The sequence below is a fragment of the Polistes dominula genome, unplaced genomic scaffold, assembly GCF_049000335.1.
Source record: "Polistes dominula isolate Pdom_NZ unplaced genomic scaffold, Pdom_raw_medaka contig_20, whole genome shotgun sequence".
Taxonomy (NCBI): Eukaryota; Metazoa; Arthropoda; class Insecta; order Hymenoptera; family Vespidae; genus Polistes; species Polistes dominula.
This window is the reverse complement of record NW_028301147.1, coordinates 622,581-645,822: the sequence shown is the minus strand read 5'-3', so window position 1 is coordinate 645,822 and position 23,242 is coordinate 622,581. Positions and strand designations below refer to the sequence as shown.

The following is a 23,242-nucleotide window of genomic DNA, read 5'->3' as shown; positions in this document are numbered from 1 at the left end:
CAATGTATAATAGATATATATATATATACACAAGTAGTAAACTGAAGTACAATTAAAGTTGATTAATTTATTGATACACATAATATTGTTAAGGGAAAAATAATTAAATTTTTTTCTCTTTTTTTTACTATTATATTTATTATTAAGTTTAATAAAACTATACACACAGAGTAATTTTACAAATGGTGAAATGTTCAAAATCAATTTAAAGTTGGCGGCATGGGCAATATGTTAAAATTAACCTAGATTGAAGAATTAGACTGAGTACCGTAATAATCAGAAGAATGGTGTATTGTGTCGAGGTAAGAATATTTAAAACAGTGTCAAATTAATTTAAAGAAAAATATTCTAACGAAAAGGAAATAATACAAAGTAGGATATGTAAAGTAGAAGGATTTGAGAGGTAGATGAATTATTAGATATTCTTAATATTCTCTAAATATTTTGCTACGTAATATTTCTGTTCGAAATAATAACAGATGAAGCATGCAAAAGTAAGTCAATAACAAAAAGGGCATAGAGAATTGACCAAAAGAACAAAAAAAAAAATAATAATAAAATACAAATTATTTCGTTTTAGACGAATTCATTATTTTATTAAATGAACTTGTAAAGTTTACTTTTATTCTTATAACTTTTGGTCATGAAAATCTATTCATTAAGTATTTCTACTTTTTAATAAATAATATGGTTCATATTAAGAAATAAGATTCATTTAGAAATAATAAGCGTGTGTTTTTATTGATAATGTATCTTTAATTAATAATATTAATATTTTTTTGTTTTTGTTTTTACAGATAAAGTATTAATATGGCGGCTATAAAATCAAATTCAGAATTTGTTATTTTCGTAACCCATATAGAGGCAAAACATCAGCATTTAAAAATATGGGGTCAGACAGATAAAAATGCAGCTACCTATGTTGAACGATTGATCTTACCACTTTCTGAAAAGTTATCCGTTGCTTCTGGATATCCTGAATTACAAGAAGGATTAACTATCAACGCTTTGTGTTGTGCAAGATTTCAAAATGATGGTTATTATCGTGCTAGGATATGTAATATATATCCAGATGGTAAAGTTTTAGTACAATTCATTGATTATGGTAATGTTGAAGTTTTATCGCAACGCGAAGTACATTTATTGAGAAATATACCTGGATCAGAAACGCTCCAATCATTTCCACCGGTAGCGTACGAATTTACATTAGCAAATGTTGCACCTATTAATAATGTTTGGGATAATGAGATTATAGAAACTATTAACAAAATATTACGATATAACGAATACAAAGCTTATTGTCTTTCTAACACTGGAAATCATACTTTTATTAAAATATGTTACAACAATGAAGACTTTGCAGAACTTTTGGTAAAAAGGCATATGGCTTTGGATGTTACGACGCAAGATTCGTACAGGTAAAAATATAATACTAGTGACTTCTTTATTGTTCTTATATGATTATAGTATTAATTCAATGCATTTTCCAGATTACGACGTGTACAACCATCGCCATATCAAATGCAAGATAGAAGAATGATAAATGACACTTCTATGAGAACGCAAACTACTCCGAATTCTGCTTATCATGCAACTCAAGATCAAAGTACATGGCGGAATAACCCACCGTCTTACAATGTACAGCAACAGAAACCTGTATCTCATCCACCAGTTCAGGAAGCATTAGTATTTAAATCAAGAGTCTTAGAAATTGGTGCTAAATATCAAGTATATGTATCTTATGTCGAAGATGGTCCACTAAAGTTCTCTATTCAAATTCAAAGTACGTCTGATATATTATCTAAACTTATGGGAGATATCAATAGTCATCCAACGGAACCCTTACAAGAACCACCATTACCTGGGTCAGTATGCTTAGGTCGTTACACAGTAGATAAAGTATTATGCAGAGCAGTAGTAATGGCTGTAATGGAACATAAATGTAAATTGTATTACGTTGATTTTGGACATTCTGAAATATTACCATATACAGATATTTTTCAATTACCGCCACAATATATCAATCCTAGAGTACTTTCAATAAGACTTACTTTAAGCGGAGTGAAAGAATTAAACGTAACACCAGAAATGTCGGAATATTTTAAAAAAATAGTATCAGGAAGATTACTTATCTTGCATGTCCGTCCACCAGAAGGTCCGCCACTTATACAATATGGAGATTTGTATGACAATGATAAAAATATCAAAGATATTCTTAGACAAGCATTTGCAGTACCACGAACAATATCAAATGTCATTGAATATCAAGAGATGAAACAATTATCCAATGGTGTTGAAAAAAATGTACATGTTTCTTATGCAGAAAATCTTACTAAGTTTTTTGTTCAACTTGATGAAAATGATAAATCTCTCGAATCAATAATGATTTATTTGGCTGAATATATTCAATCTGCACCTAGTCTGCATCCAGATTTAATATCAGTAGGAACACCTTGTGCCGCTCTTTACGAAAACCAATGGTAAATTACAATTATATTAATATACATACAATAATAATAATATTATTATTAATAACACACACGTATAGATACAATTATTATCGATTATTTATTTTTTTTTTAGGTATCGTGCAAAAATTCTTAACGTCGATGAAGACGGAATCAAAATTTTATATGTAGATTATGGTAATGAGAATACATTAACTAATGAATCTTTGCGTACAATTCATAATGATTTAGTGACAAAATTACCAGCACAAGCGATAAGATGTATGTTAAGGGGTCATGAAATGTTACCAACTAATACTGATGAATGTTCTGATCAATTTGAAACGTTAATTTTCGAAAAACCTTTATACATGAAAGTTATGGACGTACTTCCTGGTTGTTTAGTAGTTGATTTATTTAATCTTGAGATTAGAGATGATATAAGAAATCAATTGCAACGATATTTTCATGTGGATAAAAATATGGGCGTTAAATCAAATTCTCATGAAAGTGATTATCAAAATTCTATGAAAGTCCCTAAAAAGATTCAAAGGTAATGTATTTATTTATGTTTGTGTGTCTGTTGTATTAAATGTTGTGTGATGATACATTTTTTTTTACTTTAATAACAGTTTATAGATTTATTATTATATTTACAATAGATAATTAATTATAATAAAATCTATTGTGTTAATATTAGGTCTTATCCAAAGGCATCGTTAAAAATAGAACCTCAAGTGAAAGATAAATCGAAGAATATAAAAGAAATACGGTAACATATACAATAAAACAAATATTTCTGCTTCTTTTCTTTTCTTTTCTTTTCTTTTCTCTTGTCCTTCTTCTTTATAAATATAAATAGAAAAAAAAACAAAAGAAACATTATTATTTTCTATTTTACATGCACAATCTTTGCTTTATTTCTACAGCATTCGATAAATTTCATTTTTGTTTAATATTAATTTATTTATTACGCTTTAACTAAACGCTAAACCTTTACAAGTTACTTGTTACTATTATATGTATATTAAACAATATTTTCTATCTATACGCAATTAATTTGTTTTTATTGTATTTATTATCATTTATACAACTTTGTGTATTATTATAATCATAATCATATTTGTTGCTTCTGTTCTATACATTATATGCACTTTTATTTAGATGAAATAAATATGAATGTATGTATTATTTGTTCTAGCGATAATTCAAATAAGGAGGATTTTACTAGAAACACAGCGAGTGATAGTAATTGCGATCATAATAAATCAAAATCTTGGAGAAATGATTTAAATGAAGAAAGACAACAAAATAATAATAGATATGACAAACCTAATTCTTTCCATGACACTATGAGAAATGATCGATTCGGTAAGGAATCGTTTAGAAATAACAAAATAATAAAAGATGAGCCATCTAATAATAGACGAAATTATAATGATACAAATACGTTTCACAAAATTGGAAGAGATTCTCGCAGCAGAGGTAGACCCATTGGTAATGATTTTCGATTCAATCGTAGTAGTGGTTTTGACAAACATTGGAGCGATAAAGATTCCGATACCTCATCCAAAGGTAGTAATAGAAGAGGTAGAGGTAATAGTTTTAATCGTCGTGGTAGTGGTGGTGCAAAGCCTCGTTCAGAAGGATTATCGGCAAGATTGTACAATAGCAGATGGAACGATAATGATGGAAAAACAAATATTCAATATAATCAAAAAGTGAGATCGAGTGATTCGAAAGATAGAACTAATTATAAGAATAACGTCATATCTAATAACAGAGAGACTTCTTTCGAATCTAAAAATACGTCTACAAATTTAATAGGAGTAACTAATGGGAACATTAATGTGCAAAACAATGGAAAACTTCAAACAACTGAATTATTTTCGGAAAATATTAAAATACCTTCATTAAATGTTATACTTGGGACTAGTAAAAAATGTGAAATAGTTTTCATAAATAATCCGACTAATTTTTATATTCATTTACATCCAGAATATTTAGAATTAGATATTCTTATGAAAGATATCGAATCGATCTATGAAAATGGTGGAGATATTTTAAAACATTCTGAATTGAAACCTGACAAATATTGTATTGCTCAATATAGTGAAGATCTTCAATGGTACAGAGCTGTAATCAAATCTGTTGCAGAACAACAAGCAGTTGTACAATTTATAGATTATGGAAATGTAGAAACAGTTGATTTAGGCAAAATTAAAGCAATTCAAGAACAATTTTTAAAATTACCGATGCAATCTATTCATTGTAAATTATTTGCTGTAACAGATCAAACGTGGGATTCAAATATGATTGCAAGTTTTACAAATAAAGTTAATGACAAGGATTTAGAAGTTGAATTTTTAAAAAAAGAAAATAATACGTACGAAGTAATGTTGCGTGAAATGATTGAAAATGAATCGGAATTTAAATATATAAATAAATATTTTTACGTTAGCACTGATATAATGAAATTGAGAGAGGAAGCATTAGATCAAATAAAACAAACAGGCGGCACGACAACAGAACAATTTATTAATTCATATGATTATGTATCATCTGATTCAAAATGGGCAGTGGAACAGATTGAACTTGGATCTTGCAAGGATGTAATAGTCACGTGGTTTATAAATCCTAACAATTTTTATTGTCAAACACTTGATAAGGAATTAGAATTTAGAGATATGATGAATGAGATACAAAAATTATACGTTAATAGAAAGCCCATTATGCATCCGTTGCAGGTATTTAATATTTTTTATATAATTGTATCATACGTAATAATATAATAAATAACTTTATTAATATTTTATTCATGCATATATAGATAGGATCACCTGCAATAGCAATATTTTCCGAAGATAAAGCATTATATCGTGTTGAAATAATTGAAATGAAAAATGACGAATATATTGTACAATATATTGATTTTGGTAATCGTTCTTTGGTAAATAAAAATAATATTTATCAAGTTGAACGAAAATTAATGCAACTTCCAAGACAAGCGTACTATTGTTCATTGCAAAATATTAAACCATATGTAAATTCAGAATGGTCTGAAATTAATCCACAAGCAATGGATGATTGTTTCAATGCTGATAAATATGGATGTTTATTTCATAGTATAGAAAATGATAAATATATTGTTTCATTGACTGATCATGAACATGAAGATGTTACTCGTACATTAGTAAACAAGAATTTGGCATCATATGTTGTAACAGATACTACCATGTCTGTTGATGGTAAATACATCATGCAAATATTCAAATAAATTCATATTAAGTTATATGTGAATATCTTTAACATTAAAAGAGAAACTTTTCTTTTAACAGATAATTCAATTAATGAATTAGAAAAGCAGATAGAAATACAACAAATAGACATAGGTCTTTTGAATGGACAGACATTAAAAGTCAACGTTAATAATGTAGAAAGTGCAAGCAAATTTTATATTGAGCTTTCTTCATTTATAGACTCTAGTTACGATAAATCTATACTTAACAAGGAATATAAGGTATAGTATTATTACATCACGTAATTGTATAAAATAATATGAAATAAATGAGATGAATTATTTTGTATTATATTACACAGAGTCAACCAATAGAATGTTGCCTTTCCAATGCATCATCTTTTGAAACAAATAATAAAAACTGGAAAGAAACGATTGAGAATAAGGAATTGATAATGTATGTCGAAGAAGTCAATAATAACAGGTAATTGTATAATAATATAAGTTTGTTTGAATTGATATAAATGTTAATTATAAATAATTGAATATAAATTGATTTTCTTGATCGTAGACTTATCGTTAAATTATATGATTTAATGGGTAATAAAATAAAAAGCGAGAATGATGTGGATGATGACAAAATTAATCTCATTTTGCCAATGCCTATTTTAAATAAAACTTATAAAGTAATAGTATCATACGCAGATCATTCAGGTAGTATCTGGCTACAGCGTTATGTAGATGCTGAAAAAGATATACAATTGGGGACAGCATTGAAACAACATTATGATAACTTTGAAAAAATATCAAAACCGAAGATGAATATGTTATATGCTGTAAAATCACAAGATGGTTATTGGAATAGAGCAAAGGTCATTAAATTAACTGACAAGAGTGTTTATGTAAATTTAATTGATTATGGAAACTCACAGGAAGTTAATATTGAATCACTTATGGAACTTGATCCACAATTTTATACACCATATCAATTAGCAATTAATGCTTCATTAACAGTTACTCTAAATGGTACACCATTTGAACAGATTAATATATTACAAGAACAATTATCTAACAGATGTCTTACTGCTCATTTCTTAAATATAAATAAGAAGTGGATAGTTGAATTATTTGATAATAATGAAAAAATAAGCGATAGATTCCGTTCGATGAATTTAGTGAAATCATTGGCTGAAAATGAATTGGAAAATACTCAATTAATAGTTAATCAGAAATATAACGTGATAGTATCTCATATTGATTCTCCAAGTCAATTTTGGATTCAATTAACAGACGAAGCTGAAATTCTTAAACAAAAACAGTCAGAATTACAAACTTATATTTCTGGATGTCCAATATTAAATGGCATCTTAGAAGAAGGTTCTCTTTGTGCTGCAGTTGATTCTATTAATAATATGTGGTACAGAGCAGAAGTTCTTGATGCCGATGAAGATATTGTGATGGTACGATTTATCGATTATGGAAAAACAGATGTAATTGATAACAAATCAGATAAAATTCGGGCATTGACAGATTATTTAAAATCAATCAAAAGATTTTCAACTAAATCCAGATTAGATATTATTCCTGTTGATTCGGAAGATTGGAGCGAATCGACTTGTGATCGTTTTAATAATATAGTAATGACAGCTGATTCTTTAGAAGCTTTAATAATTGCCGACAGTATACCAAAACGAGTCGAACTATTCGTAAATGATAAAAGTATCAGTGAAATATTAGTTGAAGAAAATCACGCTGTAAGAATATATGCAGAGCAAGATCTAATAGATGAAATAATAGAATTAGAATTAGATCCACATTCTGCATTTGTGAGTCATATTGATTCACCAAGTGAATTTTGGGTACAGGAAGAAAAATCCATTGCTGATTTAGAAGTAATGTCTGATAGATTTATGGTTGCAGATATGTTTCCTAAGGTAGACGAGATAACAGAAAATTTATTGTGCGTTGCTAAATATCCAGAAGATGATCAATGGTATAGAGCACGTGTTATATCTCACAATAATGGTGAAACAGAAGTTTTATACATTGATTATGGAAATTCAGCGATATCTACTGAAATTCGTGCTATTCCAGAAGACTTGGTTAAAATACCACCTTTGTCTCGAAGATGCTGCTTAGTTCTTCCTGAAAATATAAAAGAATGGTCCGACGAAGCGTGCCAAGAATTTATCAAATTAGCAGCTGATGGTGCTACAATATTTCTTTTGGATGTTATAAAGGAACAAGAAACATCATTGGTCAAATTAACTTTAGACGATGCAGATGTGGCAGATTTATTAGCTGTTTTTTGTAAACAACAAGTAACAAATATAGAAGAAAGATTACCACCGCTTGGAGAAGAAAATTCACCTAATGTTGTGATAAGTCATGTTAATACGCCAGCAGAATTTTGGGTACAAGCAGAGGCTAGTATGGCTGAATTAGAAGTAATGTCGGATCGTTTGCAAGATGCAACGAGTTTTCTTCCATTGACCAATTTGGAGAATGGTACAATTTGTGCAGCAAAATATCCCGAAGATGAACAATGGTACAGAGCACAAATATTATCGCAGGATCAAAATGGCGTTAATGTCTTTTATATAGACTATGGTAATACTTCTATAATTACAGAATTAAGAATACTACCCGAAGATATTGTTAATATTCCTATATTGGCAAAAAGATGTGGTCTGCAAATGCCAGATTATATTTCATCTTGGTCCGAAGAAGCTTGTCAAACTTTTAAAGATCTTGCAGCTGATGGTGCAACTATGTTTCAATTTGAAGTTATTGACGACGAAGATCCTATGCATGTCAAATTAAGCATGCATGGACAAGATATTACAGAAATCCTTTTGCCTTTGTGCAAAAGTACTAATACCACAGCCGAAGAGCATACAGTAGAGGAACAAATAACTAATAACAGTATGGAGTTAAATACAGAAAAAAATCCTGACAAATTGAACGAAGAATCACGAGAAGCACCAAGTGATACGATAAAATATTCTATAGACGAAAATAATTCATCAGAATTATTAGAACAAGAAGAATATGTTCATAAATGTAACACTTTATCTGAAAAAGAAGAAGCAAATGTTTTTATTGGTTTAAAAGAACTTAGTATCGATGATATAATACAGAATATGATCGAAGATACTCAAAAAGATAACGAAATTGACGATTCCATCAATATAGAGACTATAGAGACTATAGAGAATATTGAGAATAGTGAGAATATTGATATAGATGAAAAAAATGATATTAAAGATGTGAAAGAATCAACCGAACTTGCAGTTACCAATACTGATAATGGTAACAAAGTGTTATTAGAACAGGAACAAACTGAGTGTCCATTGGATACCACCCCCCCAGTTTTAGATGATATTGACAAAAATTTTGTAAAAGAAAATACAGTTACTTCTTCATTAAACGTTTCTAATTTAGAAATATCAGAAGAAAGTATGGTAACTGAAAATTCTTTGAAAATGGACTCGAAAGATACAAGTGTATAGTTCTCTATTGGAAAACAACAGTAAGTATATTCCCTATTTAAAGAATCATACTCTTTAATATATTAACCTTTGCTTACCACACTGGGGTCCTTTGGACCCGGGTGAGAAAAATTGTTATAAAAAAAAAACTATTGCATAGATTTACTTCAACATTTTTTTTTTTGAGTTTAAAAATTTAGAGTTTAATGTTTAAAAAATTTTATCAAAGTTGAACAATTGAAAAAAATGACTCAAGTTGCCAAAAAAAAGGTCTGAGTTGATCCTTTGGACCAAGTGGGGTAAGCAAAATGGTTAATAGTAATAATATTATAAAAAGTTTAATTGAAAATAAAAATAAAAAATTACAGAATCACCAAAATGATTGCTTATATGTAAGACTGATTTTGTAAATGCATATAAACTTATAAAAAAGAAAGCATAAATGGAGAGAGAGAGAGAGAGAGAGAAAAAAATTTATATAATGAAGAACAACTATGATAACAAGATTTACAAAAATGAATTAATGCAATGCAATGATAGGCAATATCTTTGGAGATTTATGAAAAGGGTGATACGGTAAATTTATAGAAGAATAATAGGAAAAAGGGGAAGTACTTACCGTAGCCGTAGAAAATGACATTCCCATGCATAATGGTATCATTATAACAGAATTAACAAAGTCATATATAAAGTGATAACAATTCCAATGAGGAATTCAGAAAAAAAAAAACAATGTTATAACAAGTTAATTTATGATGTTCATTTTCTTTTCATTACGATAAACAGTTTTTTTTTGTTTTTTTTTGTTATTATTAAGTATTTTTTTTTATAAATGATGATATATAATTTTCTTACATGATACATATAGGCATATATATATATATATATATACCTATTGCACATACATTATTGAAATTGAAGTTAATTCTAATTATTTAATAAAAACTTTCACGTGCCACCATTTAAACAAATACTTCACCAAAGATTAATTCAATTTAATCGATTTAAATCAGTGCTAAGGATCGTGCATGCTTATTATTATAATGATTATTTTCTATCCTCACAGAGTATATCATTTTCATCAAATAATTATAAGTTATTATTCTTTTTCAATAATGACAAGCACGAAAAAAAATGATTACGATTAAATATTGTCATAATTTTTTTTTCTGTTTTGTTGTGTATTTCGATTGATATTGAAAAAAAAAAAAAAAGAAAGAAAAGAAGAAAACAAAAGGAAGAATTATTTTCAATTTTATTACTCTTACAAATAACTATATGAAAATTTTATTTTCTTGTACGAATCAAGTGCGTATATTATTACACAATTAATTATTACATACAATGGAAAGAACAACAAAACTACAAATATATATATATATATATCAGTATAACTGAAATGATAAACAAATGAAATTAATTAATTTTTACTGTGAATAAAGCTGTGCAGTATTTTCCATATTTTCTATATTGATGATAGAAATCTACATATATAGAACAAAAATCAGTTTTGTTAACTTCTCAAGCATTTTGAATTATATACTTTATTATATATATTATTAATACTAAGTTCTAATTTGTGTTATATATATATATTTTAAATACAATAATTTTTCATTTTTGTTAATGACAAAATTTGTTAATAACTATTTCAAAAAAGCTTTCGATCTATACATTTAGTTATTAATAATTTAAAATATATTATAATACACGTCGTTCAATATATATAAAATTATATTTATATTTGTCTTACGAGATACAATATATCTTATATTTTGCTAATACTACTGTGGGACAGATTAAAAAGTATATAATAATAAGAGCAATGCTTATCAATTTTTTTTATCAACATTATAAATTTAGAGTCAAGTAGCTTCTAATAATAATTGTTGATTTTAATAAGATTATTACTATTATTATTATTATTATTATTTGTGAATTTTAATTCATTTCACATATCAATATTTTAGTTTTGTTTTTGTTCCTATATAATAGAAGAACACGCTACTAAAAAAAGAGAGTATCGACAAACTATTAAAATTAATAATAAATTGTGATTAAACTTTAAAATTATACGAACTTTTGTATTCTGCTTAAATATATTTTTTAATAAAATATTTCAGAAATATTCTTTATCATTTGTATGTTGTAGAATTTGCATTTTTTTTCTTTTTTTTACATCAGATAACAATTTTATTTATCCAAATATTAAATTGCAAATTACAATCTATAATATAATAATGTCTTCTTCGGTAAAGTTAATTTTTTTTTTTTATATAATACATGCTTACATTTTTCCTTCTTTACGTTTTGCTTTACGTTCCTTACGCCATTTTTCTAAATCGATAATTAAAATAATTAATCATATCTTTTTCCTAAATTATGATTAGTTATAAAAAACAAAAAAAAAGGAAAAAAATAATAATTGCAAATAAAAATAAATATAATTTTACTTTTACGTTTGGCTATTTCAACATTTTTATCCATTTGTAAATTGTAACGATTTTGTCTATCGCGTGCATAAATGTTTCGAGCTAGTGCAATTTCATCTTCTAAATACCAACGTAATATCTTACGACAGTGTTTGCAATCACCAAGAAATGCAGCATCCTTTGTCTTAGATGCAATAAGTTGAATTGGAAAAGGTAATTTAGCGATATCTTGAAGGCGAAATTTTAAACTTTGACCGCCACTTCCAACAACTACGTCAGTCAAAGAACTTTTAAATGGTGGTCGTCGTTTATCATAAAAGGTTTCAGGATCTAAATTTTTCTTATTGCAACAAAATCCAAAAGGTTTCTTTTCTATAATATGATCTTTTAAAATTGTTGATGCACTTTGTTGAAAAGATTTCTTCATTTTCTTTTTATTTATTTATTTTTTTTTTTTTTGATGACAATTAATTTAATATATTTTAGTAAAATTCATATGTGCAATAAGACATTACGAATTTCGTAAAAATCTCAGTTGAATTTCCCGCCTTTCAAACATCTTTTCTTTTTAATGTTAATTTATGTAATTCAAAATTAAACATTTATTAATTTATTTTAATTGTAATTTTCTGTTTTTTTTTTATGTATCTTAACTTTGAATTTTATACAGAATTTAAATCTATACATTATCGAAATAAAATGTTTTTATAAATTTCGATAGAGAATATCGATAATATTTCGATATCGATTCTAATTCGATTAATCTATAATTTAGTTAACGTCAATTAGAAAAGGTTAATAATAGAAACAAACATGAATTTATTTAATGATGTAATTAATAAAATTATTCTAATTGACATTACTTAATATTGATGAAATAAGGTTATATTGTCATTCTTAATCAGTATCAATGGATGTCAACGAATTTATTGTCTGCAAATGTTTTGATCGACTCACGTGGAATATTAACTCGTTAGTGCAATTTATAAATAAAAAATATTATAAAATTCAAATCTACATTACTTTAGTGCCAATTGATTATTTATTTATTATTCATGAAAATCTATTTCAATGGAGAAACACTAGAAATGCAATAATCAAATAAACCATCGCACTATTATGTTTTTGGTTATTATCTGATTCTAACTTAAATAGATCATCCTTTATTAAAATCACAGTTGTAAGTATTTTATATTTTATGTAATAACTTTTGTACAAAAGAAATCATTTTGTTAATAGAATTATTTTAATTCCTTTTTTTTTTTTATATATATAGATATGTTGCTTTACGAACAAAAAAAGATTAAAGATAGATTAGATAACGTGGACATGTAAGAAAATTATTTTTAAATTCAGACTGTGATAAAAAATGTATTGTTTACTACGTCCTTGTTATCGGTTAAGTTACAGGATCGTATCAAAGTTCAAATACATTATTCTTTCCATTAGTTTTATTATGATATTGAATTATTTTGGTGCATTTACTCATATGTTTGAAGTTATGTACGACGAACATTTTTCTTATCCTTATAATGGTGACATACACGAATTTGTAAATGCGTTAAGATACAATCAAAAACCCTCTGTTGATCCAATCAATGTATATAATTATTCATTTTTACACAACAACGAAGAGAAATGTGTTGAAAGTGCACGTACCAAATTTCGTATAGTATACATTATTAAATCAGCCATAGAAAATTTTGAGAGAAGAATGGCTATAAGACATTCATGGGGTTTTGAAAAAAGATTCTTTGATGTTCCATCAAGAACAGTTTTCATATTAGGTATACATCATCAAGACGAAGAATTACAAGCTAAAATAAAACTTGAAGCAACGAAATACAAAGATATTGTACAAGCAAATTTTATTGACACATATTATAATAATACTATTAAAACAATGATGGGTTTTAAATGGGCAGTTAAATATTGCTCTAATTCCAAATTTTATATGTTTGTCGATGACGACATGTACGTTTCAGTTAAAAATGTTTTAAGATTTATAAGAAATCCTACAAATTATCCGGATTATTTGAAAGAACCAAAAAAGATCTCTCAAAAAAGAGAAATAAGATATTCGTATGAATCGACAAGAAATTTCTCTCATGTATCAAATTATGTGAATGAGAATGAAAATAATTATTCAATTACAAGAGATATATCCAATACAAGTACCAATGTTAAAGATGAATTACATTCTGATGCAAATTTAGTAAAATTATCTGAAGTTACTTCGGCTACTAAAGAAAATGTTAGTAATCTAGACTACAGTCTAGAAAATCAACTAACAACTATGATTTTAAATAACAACAACAACAGCGATAATACTCAAAATATATTTACAAAATTAAACGACAGTATAAATGAAGAAATTATTTTGAAAGATATATCTTCTTCGTCATTAATTTCTAATGAGACAGAATCATTGATTCGTAAGAAAAGACAAGTATTTGATTTTGAACTACCAGAAGATGTGAGATTATTTGCAGGTTTTGTATTCGTTTCATCTCCACATCGTCATAGATCATCCAAATGGTATGTCTCATTAGAAGAATATCCGTATCATTTATGGCCACCATATGTTACAGCTGGTGCATATATACTTTCACGAGAAGCTCTCTTAGATATGTATTATACAAGTTTTTATACAAAACATTTCAGATTCGATGACATTTTTATAGGTCTAGTTGCTAAGAAAGCCGATATAGAACCATTTCATTGTGAAGAATTTCATTTTTATAAAAAAGATTATACCAAATTCAATTACAAATATGTTATTAGTTCTCATGGGTATGGAAATCCTAACGAATTGTTACATGTTTGGAATGAACAAAAAGCACTTGGAAATGCATAAATTAAAGTATATTATTTTTTTTACATGGAATATACTAGGCTGTTCAATAAATTTTGCGGTTTGATAAATTCAGTTACACAGTTACACAGCTGTGGAAACGTATTTTACAGCCCTTCCAAATTCTCACTTCAGGAATGGAATTCATAAACTTATTGAACAACCCAGTACAAATATTTGAACTTGACTTAATTTTTCTTATTATTGTTCACAAATATTAAATTTGTATTAACAGTATATTCCCTGTACTCGTCAGTACAAATTGTAAACAACAAATCTCAATAGGAATACAACAATATTATTAACATCTAAATAAATTATTTTTTATTTATTGTTATTATATTATAAATTCTATTTAGTCATGTAAGTAATTAAAAAGAAAAGAAAGAAGTATTAAATACGATAGAAATAATATTATTAAATATATTTCTACAAATATAAAATACAATTATATAAATGAATCTATTATAATCTTTGGTCAGTCTTTTTATTATGTCATGTATAGAACAATTGTTTATCATTGAAAAAGTTAAAACTATACGAATTAATTTCGATAATTGACTTAATATTAAATATTAATTATAAATTTCTTAGAAACTATTTAAATACATCATCATTATATTCGCAATTTTTTAATAACAGAAAGATATTCCTATGATAAAAATATTTAGTCAAATGACTATAAATTATACAACTATAAAATAGATATATCTATATATATGTACATTATTATATTTATAAATAATAAATTATGAAAAAATTTGTACAATGAATTATTAATATTTCGACATCGTGTATAATAATTACAAAATTAGTCTATCATCATCTTATAGAAAATAATTACAATTTTGTACTAGTTACAAATCGTTAGATCGATTTCTTTAATAGACATATTATAATGTATATGTTTTAACAAATACATTATAAAAAAATTTCTAAAAATATTTTTGTTAATTAATTGAGATCATTGTCTAAATTGTTGTTTATCCATGCTGGCCTTCACCAATGATTGATCTAAATTTGTGGCTTCTCTTTTAATCATATTTAGTAATAACTGCGAACTTTCTAAAATCTAAAACAATTCCCAATCTAAAATAATTTATCAATTGAAATTTTTCTAAATAAATATAACTTACTTTCATATATGCTGTTTCAGTTTCTGCAATAGTTCTGTCATATTCGTTTCTAACTGCTACCCTTTTAGCAAGGCTATCATTCAATCGTGTAAGTTTATGTGACATTTTTTCTATCTCCCTTTGTAAATTATTCTTTTCTTCTTCCTGTGATTCAATTTGAGATTGCAGTTCTGCTCTCTTCAATTTCATTTCTTCTAAACCTTGAAAAAGTTTCAGAAAAACTGTCAAGAAAATTTGAACAAATCTAATTATGAAAAGAAGAAATGATAAATAATTACAATAAAAATAAACTTACATTTTACTAATTCTTGATTATATGTTTGTAACGCAGCACCGTGCTGGGACATCTTACATCCTTCATTTACATAAAAAATCTAATTAATACATACAGAAGATTTGATAAGAAATTTCAATTTTTAATCAAAAAAGTTATTTATATATATTATAAAATTTGTCCATGTCAAATGTATCTCTAAAATTAACAAAATTTGATGTATAATTTTGGCGCGAAATCAGAAGTAATTAACCTCAAACTTCAGTACATGAAAATAGTAATTAATCTTCTAATAATTATACTATAATAATTAGCTTTAATAAAAATTGTTAATTTAATTAACAAAGAATATTATAATTTAATTAAAAAAAAATATATATATATAACGTTATTATAAACAATTTTATAAATGACTTACGTAAAATATTTCTACTGTAATAATTATCCAAAAATTCAAACAATAAAATCCATTAAGGTATATGTGTTCAATAAAATAATAATATTATTATTACATAGATAGATATTCATTAAATTATTCAATAAAAACAAAAATACAAATATATTACTAACGAAATATATAAGCGTCTCAGGAGTACGCAAACTACAAAGCGGGATTCTATCTCAAATTTAAGTTTCCACTAATAGAAACGTGTGTACGTTAGCATAAACTCGTCTGATTGGTTCGTAAAAATAATTCTTTTCTGCTATTGGTTACTTTCATTTGATGAGATATTTCAAATTTTAATAATGTAAAATATTTACAAATATTCATTTAAATACATTGGCAGGGATAAATAAATAATTGCAATAAAAAATTTAAAATAATAGAAAAAAATAATAAACGATTAAGATATTTAAAAATAAATCATATTTTTTTGATTAAAAAATTCTTTTAATAGAAATTACAAAATAAATTTTTTTTTCTTGCAAATCTTCGACATAATAATAATAATTTATGGTTAATGTTTTTTTTTTTTTTGAATAAGGATTATTAATTAGGAAGATTGAATATAATAAAAGTAAGAAAGTGGTTGGCCTTAGTTTACCTTTTAAAGGCGATACTGAAGCGTCTTTGAAACTTAAACTGCGATGAATGCACCTTTCGCTTTGACACACCACTCTCTCCAGGTGTAGTAGTAGTGTAGTAGAATAGTAGAATAGTATTAGTGTAGTACGAGAGTCAGTGAAGCGTTTGTACACATTCGTAAGCGTTACAGAGTGTAGTTAACTCGATAGAAACTAATTGTTTCATGTCAAATAAGAAAATGTTGAGTGTAAAAGGACGTTTCTTTGCGAACTATATATTTTTCTCGAATATATAAAATATCAAGCTGTCTGAAAATATTGTTGATATTATTCAAATATTAGTGAAATCAAGGACTTTTGATTACTTGGAGAACACTTCATCTAGTGCATTCCAATGAAAATAAGGATAGAACGTATATTAGAACAAAAGTAAGTTAATTTTCATGTTTTCAACATTTTCAATACTTTAAGAATGTTATAATGTAACAAGAATAAGATCTTTTATCTTGTCTACACTTTTTATATTAATGTACATATAATTTATTTATTTATTTTAGATTATATAAAATACTTGTTAACTTGTAAAAAATTGAGATACCACAACGACTACTACGAATAGAAAGTAAAACGAATATAATAAACACTCGTTTTACACGAGACGATAATTAATATTACATATGTTTTCTTTTATTATTCTATATATTTTATATTAAAAATTATAAATATCAGGAGGGTGATGTGTAAAAATTGTCAAGATTGTTTCTACTTTCAATTTTTCCTCGATAAATCAACAAGTGGTTCCAACAATATTACGATCTAGTGCATACAAGGTGATATGATGTAATGCGCATGCGCAAAGGATGTGAACTTTTACTTAAAATATTTTTTATATTTTTAGCAAAAAATTAATTAAGGTAAAAACAAATTCTATTTTTTATTATTATTTCCTATTCAATTCATTTTCTATTATTTTCTTATCATGAAAATCGAAAAGATTTGAATATTAATAAACGTTATTTTTAAATTACTGAGAAACATTGATAATATCAATGAAATTTCATTGCAATTTTGCTTGCACAATAATTCAATGAAAAATTAATGCTATTTTTTTTTTTTCATTGCGTTAATAAAACATTGTGACGTTATTTACGATCTTAGTTAAATAAAAAAGAAATGAATTATAATGATTGTATCGATAAAATATTTGTGCGATCATTATTACCTATCGAGGACGTCGATCACTCGACCTTCTTAAATGACATCACCATACCAAATTAGTATTTGATACATGAATAAAATACAATATGCATGTATACATGCATACATACATGCACAACACAACCTACGTTTACCAAATATGACAATGTTTTCGTGATCATTATTTTTTTTTTTTTTAATTATATGCAACTATGAAAAACGAGACAACAATGGACACATTATGTGTTTGTGTACTGAATTATAAGATTTAATTTTGAGAAATAAATTCATGATAATATTATAATGATAATAAATGTATATAATCTTCTACTGTAATACTACATACATTAATTATTTTGATATTCTTTTTTTTTTTATATATACATTTCTTTTATTTTTTAGAATTATAAAAAAAGTTAGACTACTTTACTACTTAAGTCTTACGATGTTATCCAAATAATTTCTATATACTTTGTTAATGTTAAACTCTGTGAGTATTTGTAATTAATTCATTTGAAAAGAATATTTAAATATTCAAGTGTTTGTCATTAAATATTTCTTTCTATGCATTAGGATCAGTTATACTTCTTATTATGATTTTTGGTCTAAGCTAAATGAGAAAAAAGAATTGATAAACCTATTAATAAAAATACGAATAAGTTATTAAAAAAAAAAGGTTTATAAAAAAGAAAACAAAGTCAACATGCCTCATACATCAAGATATTTAAGTTACCATGGAAGTATGAATCGTGATTATCTAACAGATGGGGAAGAAAGTCAACGTGCTCCTTCAGATCATACTATGTCAGAGTACATTGTGACCAATGACCATACTACAATGGTAAGTTTAAATATAAATATAATTTTGGGGACTAAATTAAATTAAGATTGTTTTTCTAGGTGAAGCCAGTCATACCGGCAAGAAAACATCGTAAAGAAAAATATGATCAAAGTGAGGAGAGCAGATCACACAGTGCACATAATAGTCGTGGATCTGTACTTTCTGGTCCATCTCGACATCCATTTAATAAAAGTGCATCACATGGCAGTATCTGTGATAATGGTTCAGATATTTATGTTACAAGCGCTGCTTATAGAACAACTTCAGAAATAAGGTTTTATAACTGTCTTATCAACAATTACCACAGACTGATAAAACTAGAAATAATAATAATAATAATAATTGTATGTCATTAGTCGAGGATCTCATCACAGTCTTGCTCCAAGTTCTAGAATGGATCATCGAGCTCCTAGTCATTATAGTTATGGTTCTGGGAGATCTGGAATATCAACAGTTAAAACACAAACTTCAAGAAAAGATGGTATTATAATAGAAACAATGTCGACACCTAATCCTTTTTGTCCAAATACAAAAGGAATTTGTTGTCTCATGTTAATATTGAATCTTGGTTTAATCCTTGTAACATTGGGTTTCGTTATAGTTATACAATTCTTTCAACCATTGATTGTATGGTAAGTGTATCACATTCACTTTAAGAATATATTTTTAATTATGCATCTGTCTAAATCAATCAATCAATTTATTTTTTTTTTTTCAAGGATTTTAGGTATAGTTTTCCTTATTTTTGGATTCTTAACACTGATGGGAAGTCTTATATATTGTGTACATGTATTCAGAAATGCTAAACATCCACAAGATATAAATCCAGAAGATCTTTACTGGACACGTTATTGGCAAAAACATGTTGGATCTGCACCTGGTGTCTTTTATAAGGCTGAAGATAAATATCAAGAAGATGGATATAGTGATCGTTATAGTAAATATTCAGGCAAATATTATGATCGACATAATCAAAGATACTGACGATTTTGAAAGCTATCTAATAACAATTATGCACATACACACACACATGTTGAAAAGAAAACCAAATAAATATAAATAATTTCATAAATATAACAGTTAATCGATTAACATCTGTTAATACTGGTGCAATAAAACACAATACTCTATATATATATATATATATATAAATATATTTCCACGTAATGATATTGTTAACGATAAGTTACAGATGCACTCATCAGAGATTTTTATACGTTTCTTATATATGAAAAGATTTTATTTATTTTCTATTTGTATTTCATAAGATATATCAAAAAGAAATATTATAACTACTAAATAAAAGGTTACTGATTAATAAATCGTTATTACAATTTTAATCAAACATTATATTATTATTATTATTATTATTTTAATTTGTCACCTTTTTTATACATTACCGCATAATCAAATAAATCCTTATTCACATATTTGCCACTTTTATCGAGTAAAAAATACAGTCTATAAGATTCTATTTTGACAGACATATATACTCCGATTTTTTCGGTTCTAGAACTTAAGCTATATACATTTTTCACGGGAGTGGTTATAGTGTTTCTACTTTTCAATAAATGATTAGTTATAAAACTAACATGATCACCTCCTTTATGTAAAATAATACATTTGATTAAACGTGCGTTAAGTAACCATGAGAATAAATAGAACAGTGGTCCTGAAATCAATATTTATCATTAATCAATTTAGTTTATTTAGTGGCAACTATTTAAGTTCCAACCTACGTATAATTTTCATGTATATATACCTGCGAGCGTCATAGCTAAAAACATAAAAATAATAGGATAATTGTTTCCTGAAAATTCTTTAAATGATGCATTCATAAATGAATGATACATATCTTTGCACCAATAACCAATTAAAAATAACAAAGCCGCACTGTTGCATAAACCAAATAAGTGAATGAACAGGGGATTAATACATTTTTTTTTATACAAAATAACGTTATTCATTAAATTAGGCTTTGTATCCCATAATTGTGTTTGTTTACATCTTATTAAACAATATTTAGTTTCACTGTTTATCCTGTAAATAAATATAATAATAATAATAATAATAATAATAATAATAATAATAATAATAATAATAATAATAATGTAATAAATTACAAGTCAATAATAATTAATTTAAATAACAAATGATCAACATACCTCGGTTTTTCTAATATTCTACGTAATAATGAACTAGGTTTACATATTGTACGTTTTTGTGAAAGTATAAGAGATGATTTTGATGAATTCACCAATAATTTAGTTATTAAATTGTTTTTTATAAATAATGATGATAACATTGTTGCAAGTAGTAAAACAGGTAATCGCACAAACTCACATAGATTTCAATTAGAAATGAAAATAATGAACAAAAATAATACGTGTAAATGTAATTTCACTTCAGTCTTATTTTAAATTCATATTTAATTTGATATTATACAAAATGTTATTAATTCATAAATCTAATGTTTATTTTAACCTATAAATTGCATAACATTTGATAACATCGCCATCTACTAAAATTCTATCTAAACTACAATAATTATTCATATGGTAAAACAATTTTATCACTTTCAAATAAACAATTTTGTAACAAATTATCAAATGTCAAAGTTAAATTATTTTTTTGAAAAGAATAAGTTTTAAAATAATAATAATAATAAGTATTTAATTTTATATGTCATAATAATACAAATGAAAAAATACATGATAAAAAAAATCTGTTACTATTACCGACTGAGCTATTCTGATATTTTAACGAATACCAAAACATAACCTAAAAAAATTCAGGTCATTTACTTCTATGTCATTTTTCAATACATTTATATTGTCAATTGATGTTTATTAAATAATTTAATTTCAACGTTGTGAACGAATTTTGTTAACAGAGGTGCTATTTCTTTTATTTAAACTATTGCCTTATATATTGTGAATCATTAAAATATTTTATATATTTATTATTTATTTCTTTAGGTTTAAGGTGTATTTAATATTAATACAAAATACCTAATGAACTTAATCAACGATTATAGATAAAAAAAAAAACCAAAATTATTTATAAAAGAAAAAAAAAGAAAAAAACTTGTGGAAATGTTGCAAAAAATCAACAGTTTATTACGTATCAGTGTACGTATTTTTTACTTCAATAATTTTTAAGATGAAAAAAAATAAATAAATAGAATACATTTAATTGATTAATATATTTCTTTTGAAAATAGGGTTATGGTCAACAACTACTAAGTACACGTTACTTAAATTTTGTGCCAATAGTAGTGGAACAAAGTGGAAGAGGAGAACGTGCATATGACATTTATTCTCGTCTTTTAAAAGAACGAATAATCTGTCTTATGGGTCCGGTAATATTGACTTCTTAATTACATAAAATATATACAAATTTATAATTTTATCTAACAATCTATTTAAAACAATAATTTATCTTCTACTTTTTTTCTTCAAATAGATTACAGATAATGTTTCATCAGTGGTTATAGCTCAATTACTTTTTCTTCAGTCAGAGAGTAGTAAAAATCCAATTCATATGTATATTAACTCGCCTGGTGGTAGTGTAACAGCAGGGTTGGGTATCTACGATACCATGCAATATGTTTTACCACCTGTTGCAACGTGGTGCGTTGGTCAGGCATGCTCAATGGCGAGCTTACTTTTAGCTGCTGGAGAAAAGGGCATGAGACATTCATTACCTAATGCTAGAATTATGATTCATCAACCATCAGGAGGAGTATCTGGTCAAGCTACGGATATAGAAATTCAAGCTGTAGAGATATTAAAACTTAAAAAACAAATAAATAACTTGTATGTCAAGCATACAGGACAGAAATTAGAAAAAATACGTAAGTCAATTATTAACAATAATTTTTCAATATGTTTTTACATGTTCTTATTTTTCAATTAATTTTATCATTTATATTAGAGAGCTGTATGGAAAGGGATAATTTCATGAGTCCTCCTCAAGCTGAGGAATTTGGAATAATAGATAAAATACTTGCTCATCCTTTGGAAGAAGAAGAACAAAATTCACCCGCGCCAACGTTGTCTAAGGATACTGTAAATGCCGCAACACCAACTTAATATTCCTTTATAGTTAAATTCAAGGTATAAGTGAACAAATTGTAACTTTATATTTTAAAAAATGTATTTGTCAATATTTAATAATAATAATTTTAATAATAATAATATTAATAATAATAATAATAATAAAATATTATTGAAACAATTATATATCTACTATGTCGTAATCACTTATCTTCAGGCACAATGAAAATGTCTTCGTTTTATATAAG

General features: G+C 26.0%; 7 protein-coding genes across 15 annotated transcripts; 4 read left to right on the top strand and 3 right to left on the bottom strand.

Moving 5' to 3' along the window:
- The first annotated feature begins 98 nt into the window (after positions 1–98).
- Positions 99–9,635, top strand: LOC107067475 (protein tudor). Of its 4 annotated transcripts, none has more exons than XM_015323038.2 (11): positions 99–302; positions 798–1,418; positions 1,491–2,480; positions 2,584–3,000; positions 3,148–3,219; positions 3,649–5,194; positions 5,278–5,695; positions 5,786–5,967; positions 6,048–6,169; positions 6,257–9,217; positions 9,545–9,635. In XM_015323038.2, the coding sequence occupies exons 2-10, from the start codon at positions 811–813 to the stop codon at positions 9,195–9,197; spliced, it is 7,296 nt and encodes a 2,431-aa protein (XP_015178524.2). In that variant the 5' UTR covers positions 99–302; positions 798–810; the 3' UTR covers positions 9,198–9,217; positions 9,545–9,635. The 4 variants fall into 4 exon arrangements, with proteins under 4 accessions (XP_015178524.2, XP_015178525.2, XP_015178526.2 ...); XM_015323039.2 differs by lacking the exon at positions 99–302 and adding an exon at positions 320–403; XM_015323040.2 differs by lacking the exon at positions 99–302 and adding an exon at positions 355–494.
- Positions 9,636–10,549: 914 nt separating this feature from the next.
- LOC149030876 (uncharacterized) lies at positions 10,550–12,258 on the bottom strand. The gene has a single exon (XM_089177374.1). The coding sequence runs from the start codon at positions 12,033–12,035 to the stop codon at positions 11,535–11,537; it is 501 nt and encodes a 166-aa protein (XP_089033500.1). The 5' UTR covers positions 12,036–12,258; the 3' UTR covers positions 10,550–11,534.
- A 103-nt stretch (positions 12,259–12,361) lies between these two features.
- brn (beta-1,3-galactosyltransferase brn) lies at positions 12,362–14,779 on the top strand. The gene is made up of 2 exons (XM_015323081.2): positions 12,362–12,788; positions 12,885–14,779. Exon 2 carries the CDS (start codon positions 12,978–12,980, stop codon positions 14,463–14,465), a length of 1,488 nt encoding a protein of 495 aa, XP_015178567.2. The 5' UTR covers positions 12,362–12,788; positions 12,885–12,977; the 3' UTR covers positions 14,466–14,779.
- Positions 14,780–15,241: 462 nt separating this feature from the next.
- LOC107067492 (microtubule nucleation factor SSNA1) lies at positions 15,242–17,046 on the bottom strand. Of its 6 annotated transcripts, none has more exons than XM_089177375.1 (4): positions 16,291–16,502; positions 15,894–15,972; positions 15,599–15,819; positions 15,242–15,534 (listed from the first exon to the last, which is right to left on the bottom strand). In XM_089177375.1, the coding sequence occupies exons 2-4, from the start codon at positions 15,943–15,945 to the stop codon at positions 15,427–15,429; spliced, it is 381 nt and encodes a 126-aa protein (XP_089033501.1). In that variant the 5' UTR covers positions 15,946–15,972; positions 16,291–16,502; the 3' UTR covers positions 15,242–15,426. The 6 variants fall into 6 exon arrangements, with proteins under 6 accessions (XP_089033501.1, XP_015178552.1, XP_015178555.1 ...); XM_015323066.2 differs by having other exon boundaries at positions 15,244–15,534; positions 15,894–15,953; positions 16,291–16,501; XM_015323069.2 differs by lacking the exon at positions 16,291–16,502 and adding an exon at positions 16,919–17,046 and having other exon boundaries at positions 15,246–15,534; positions 15,599–15,798; positions 15,894–15,953.
- A 1,752-nt stretch (positions 17,047–18,798) lies between these two features.
- On the top strand, positions 18,799–20,281 carry LOC107067489 (uncharacterized). Its single transcript, XM_015323064.2, has 4 exons — positions 18,799–18,936; positions 18,996–19,210; positions 19,293–19,568; positions 19,656–20,281. Exons 1-4 carry the CDS (start codon positions 18,799–18,801, stop codon positions 19,918–19,920), a joined length of 894 nt encoding a protein of 297 aa, XP_015178550.1. The 3' UTR covers positions 19,921–20,281.
- LOC107067490 (uncharacterized) lies at positions 20,073–21,442 on the bottom strand. The gene is made up of 3 exons (XM_015323065.2): positions 21,102–21,442; positions 20,699–20,976; positions 20,073–20,608 (listed from the first exon to the last, which is right to left on the bottom strand). The coding sequence occupies exons 1-3, from the start codon at positions 21,239–21,241 to the stop codon at positions 20,304–20,306; spliced, it is 723 nt and encodes a 240-aa protein (XP_015178551.2). The 5' UTR covers positions 21,242–21,442; the 3' UTR covers positions 20,073–20,303.
- A 235-nt stretch (positions 21,443–21,677) lies between these two features.
- ClpP (Caseinolytic protease proteolytic subunit) lies at positions 21,678–23,178 on the top strand. The gene is made up of 5 exons (XM_015323059.2): positions 21,678–21,831; positions 21,915–22,067; positions 22,160–22,297; positions 22,402–22,792; positions 22,873–23,178. Exons 2-5 carry the CDS (start codon positions 22,032–22,034, stop codon positions 23,028–23,030), a joined length of 723 nt encoding a protein of 240 aa, XP_015178545.1. The 5' UTR covers positions 21,678–21,831; positions 21,915–22,031; the 3' UTR covers positions 23,031–23,178.
- The last annotated feature ends 64 nt before the right edge of the window (positions 23,179–23,242 follow it).

Coding starts and splice junctions, on each gene's coding strand:
- LOC107067490 (XM_015323065.2), bottom strand. CDS start 21,241: ATGTTATCATCATTATTTATAAAAAACAATTTAATAACTAAATTATTG. Junction 20,977..21,101: donor AGAATATTAGAAAAACCGAG/GTATGTTGATCA, acceptor ATTTATTTACAG/GATAAACAGTGAAACTAAAT. Junction 20,609..20,698: donor TTTAGCTATGACGCTCGCAG/GTATATATACAT, acceptor TATTGATTTCAG/GACCACTGTTCTATTTATTC.
- LOC107067492 (XM_089177375.1), bottom strand. CDS start 15,945: ATGTCCCAGCACGGTGCTGCGTTACAAACATATAATCAAGAATTAGTA. Junction 15,820..15,893: donor TAATCAAGAATTAGTAAAAT/GTAAGTTTATTT, acceptor TTTTCTTGACAG/TTTTTCTGAAACTTTTTCAA. Junction 15,535..15,598: donor CTGAAACAGCATATATGAAA/GTAAGTTATATT, acceptor GAATTGTTTTAG/ATTTTAGAAAGTTCGCAGTT.
- LOC107067489 (XM_015323064.2), top strand. CDS start 18,799: ATGCCTCATACATCAAGATATTTAAGTTACCATGGAAGTATGAATCGT. Junction 19,211..19,292: donor AGAACAACTTCAGAAATAAG/GTTTTATAACTG, acceptor GTATGTCATTAG/TCGAGGATCTCATCACAGTC. Junction 19,569..19,655: donor TTTCAACCATTGATTGTATG/GTAAGTGTATCA, acceptor TTTTTTTTCAAG/GATTTTAGGTATAGTTTTCC.
- LOC107067475 (XM_015323038.2), top strand. CDS start 811: ATGGCGGCTATAAAATCAAATTCAGAATTTGTTATTTTCGTAACCCAT. Junction 5,968..6,047: donor TACTTAACAAGGAATATAAG/GTATAGTATTAT, acceptor TATATTACACAG/AGTCAACCAATAGAATGTTG. Junction 6,170..6,256: donor GAAGAAGTCAATAATAACAG/GTAATTGTATAA, acceptor TCTTGATCGTAG/ACTTATCGTTAAATTATATG.
- brn (XM_015323081.2), top strand. CDS start 12,978: ATGTATTGTTTACTACGTCCTTGTTATCGGTTAAGTTACAGGATCGTA.
- ClpP (XM_015323059.2), top strand. CDS start 22,032: ATGTTGCAAAAAATCAACAGTTTATTACGTATCAGT. Junction 22,068..22,159: donor ACAGTTTATTACGTATCAGT/GTACGTATTTTT, acceptor TTTTGAAAATAG/GGTTATGGTCAACAACTACT. Junction 22,793..22,872: donor ACAGAAATTAGAAAAAATAC/GTAAGTCAATTA, acceptor CATTTATATTAG/AGAGCTGTATGGAAAGGGAT.
- LOC149030876 (XM_089177374.1), bottom strand. CDS start 12,035: ATGAAGAAATCTTTTCAACAAAGTGCATCAACAATTTTAAAAGATCAT.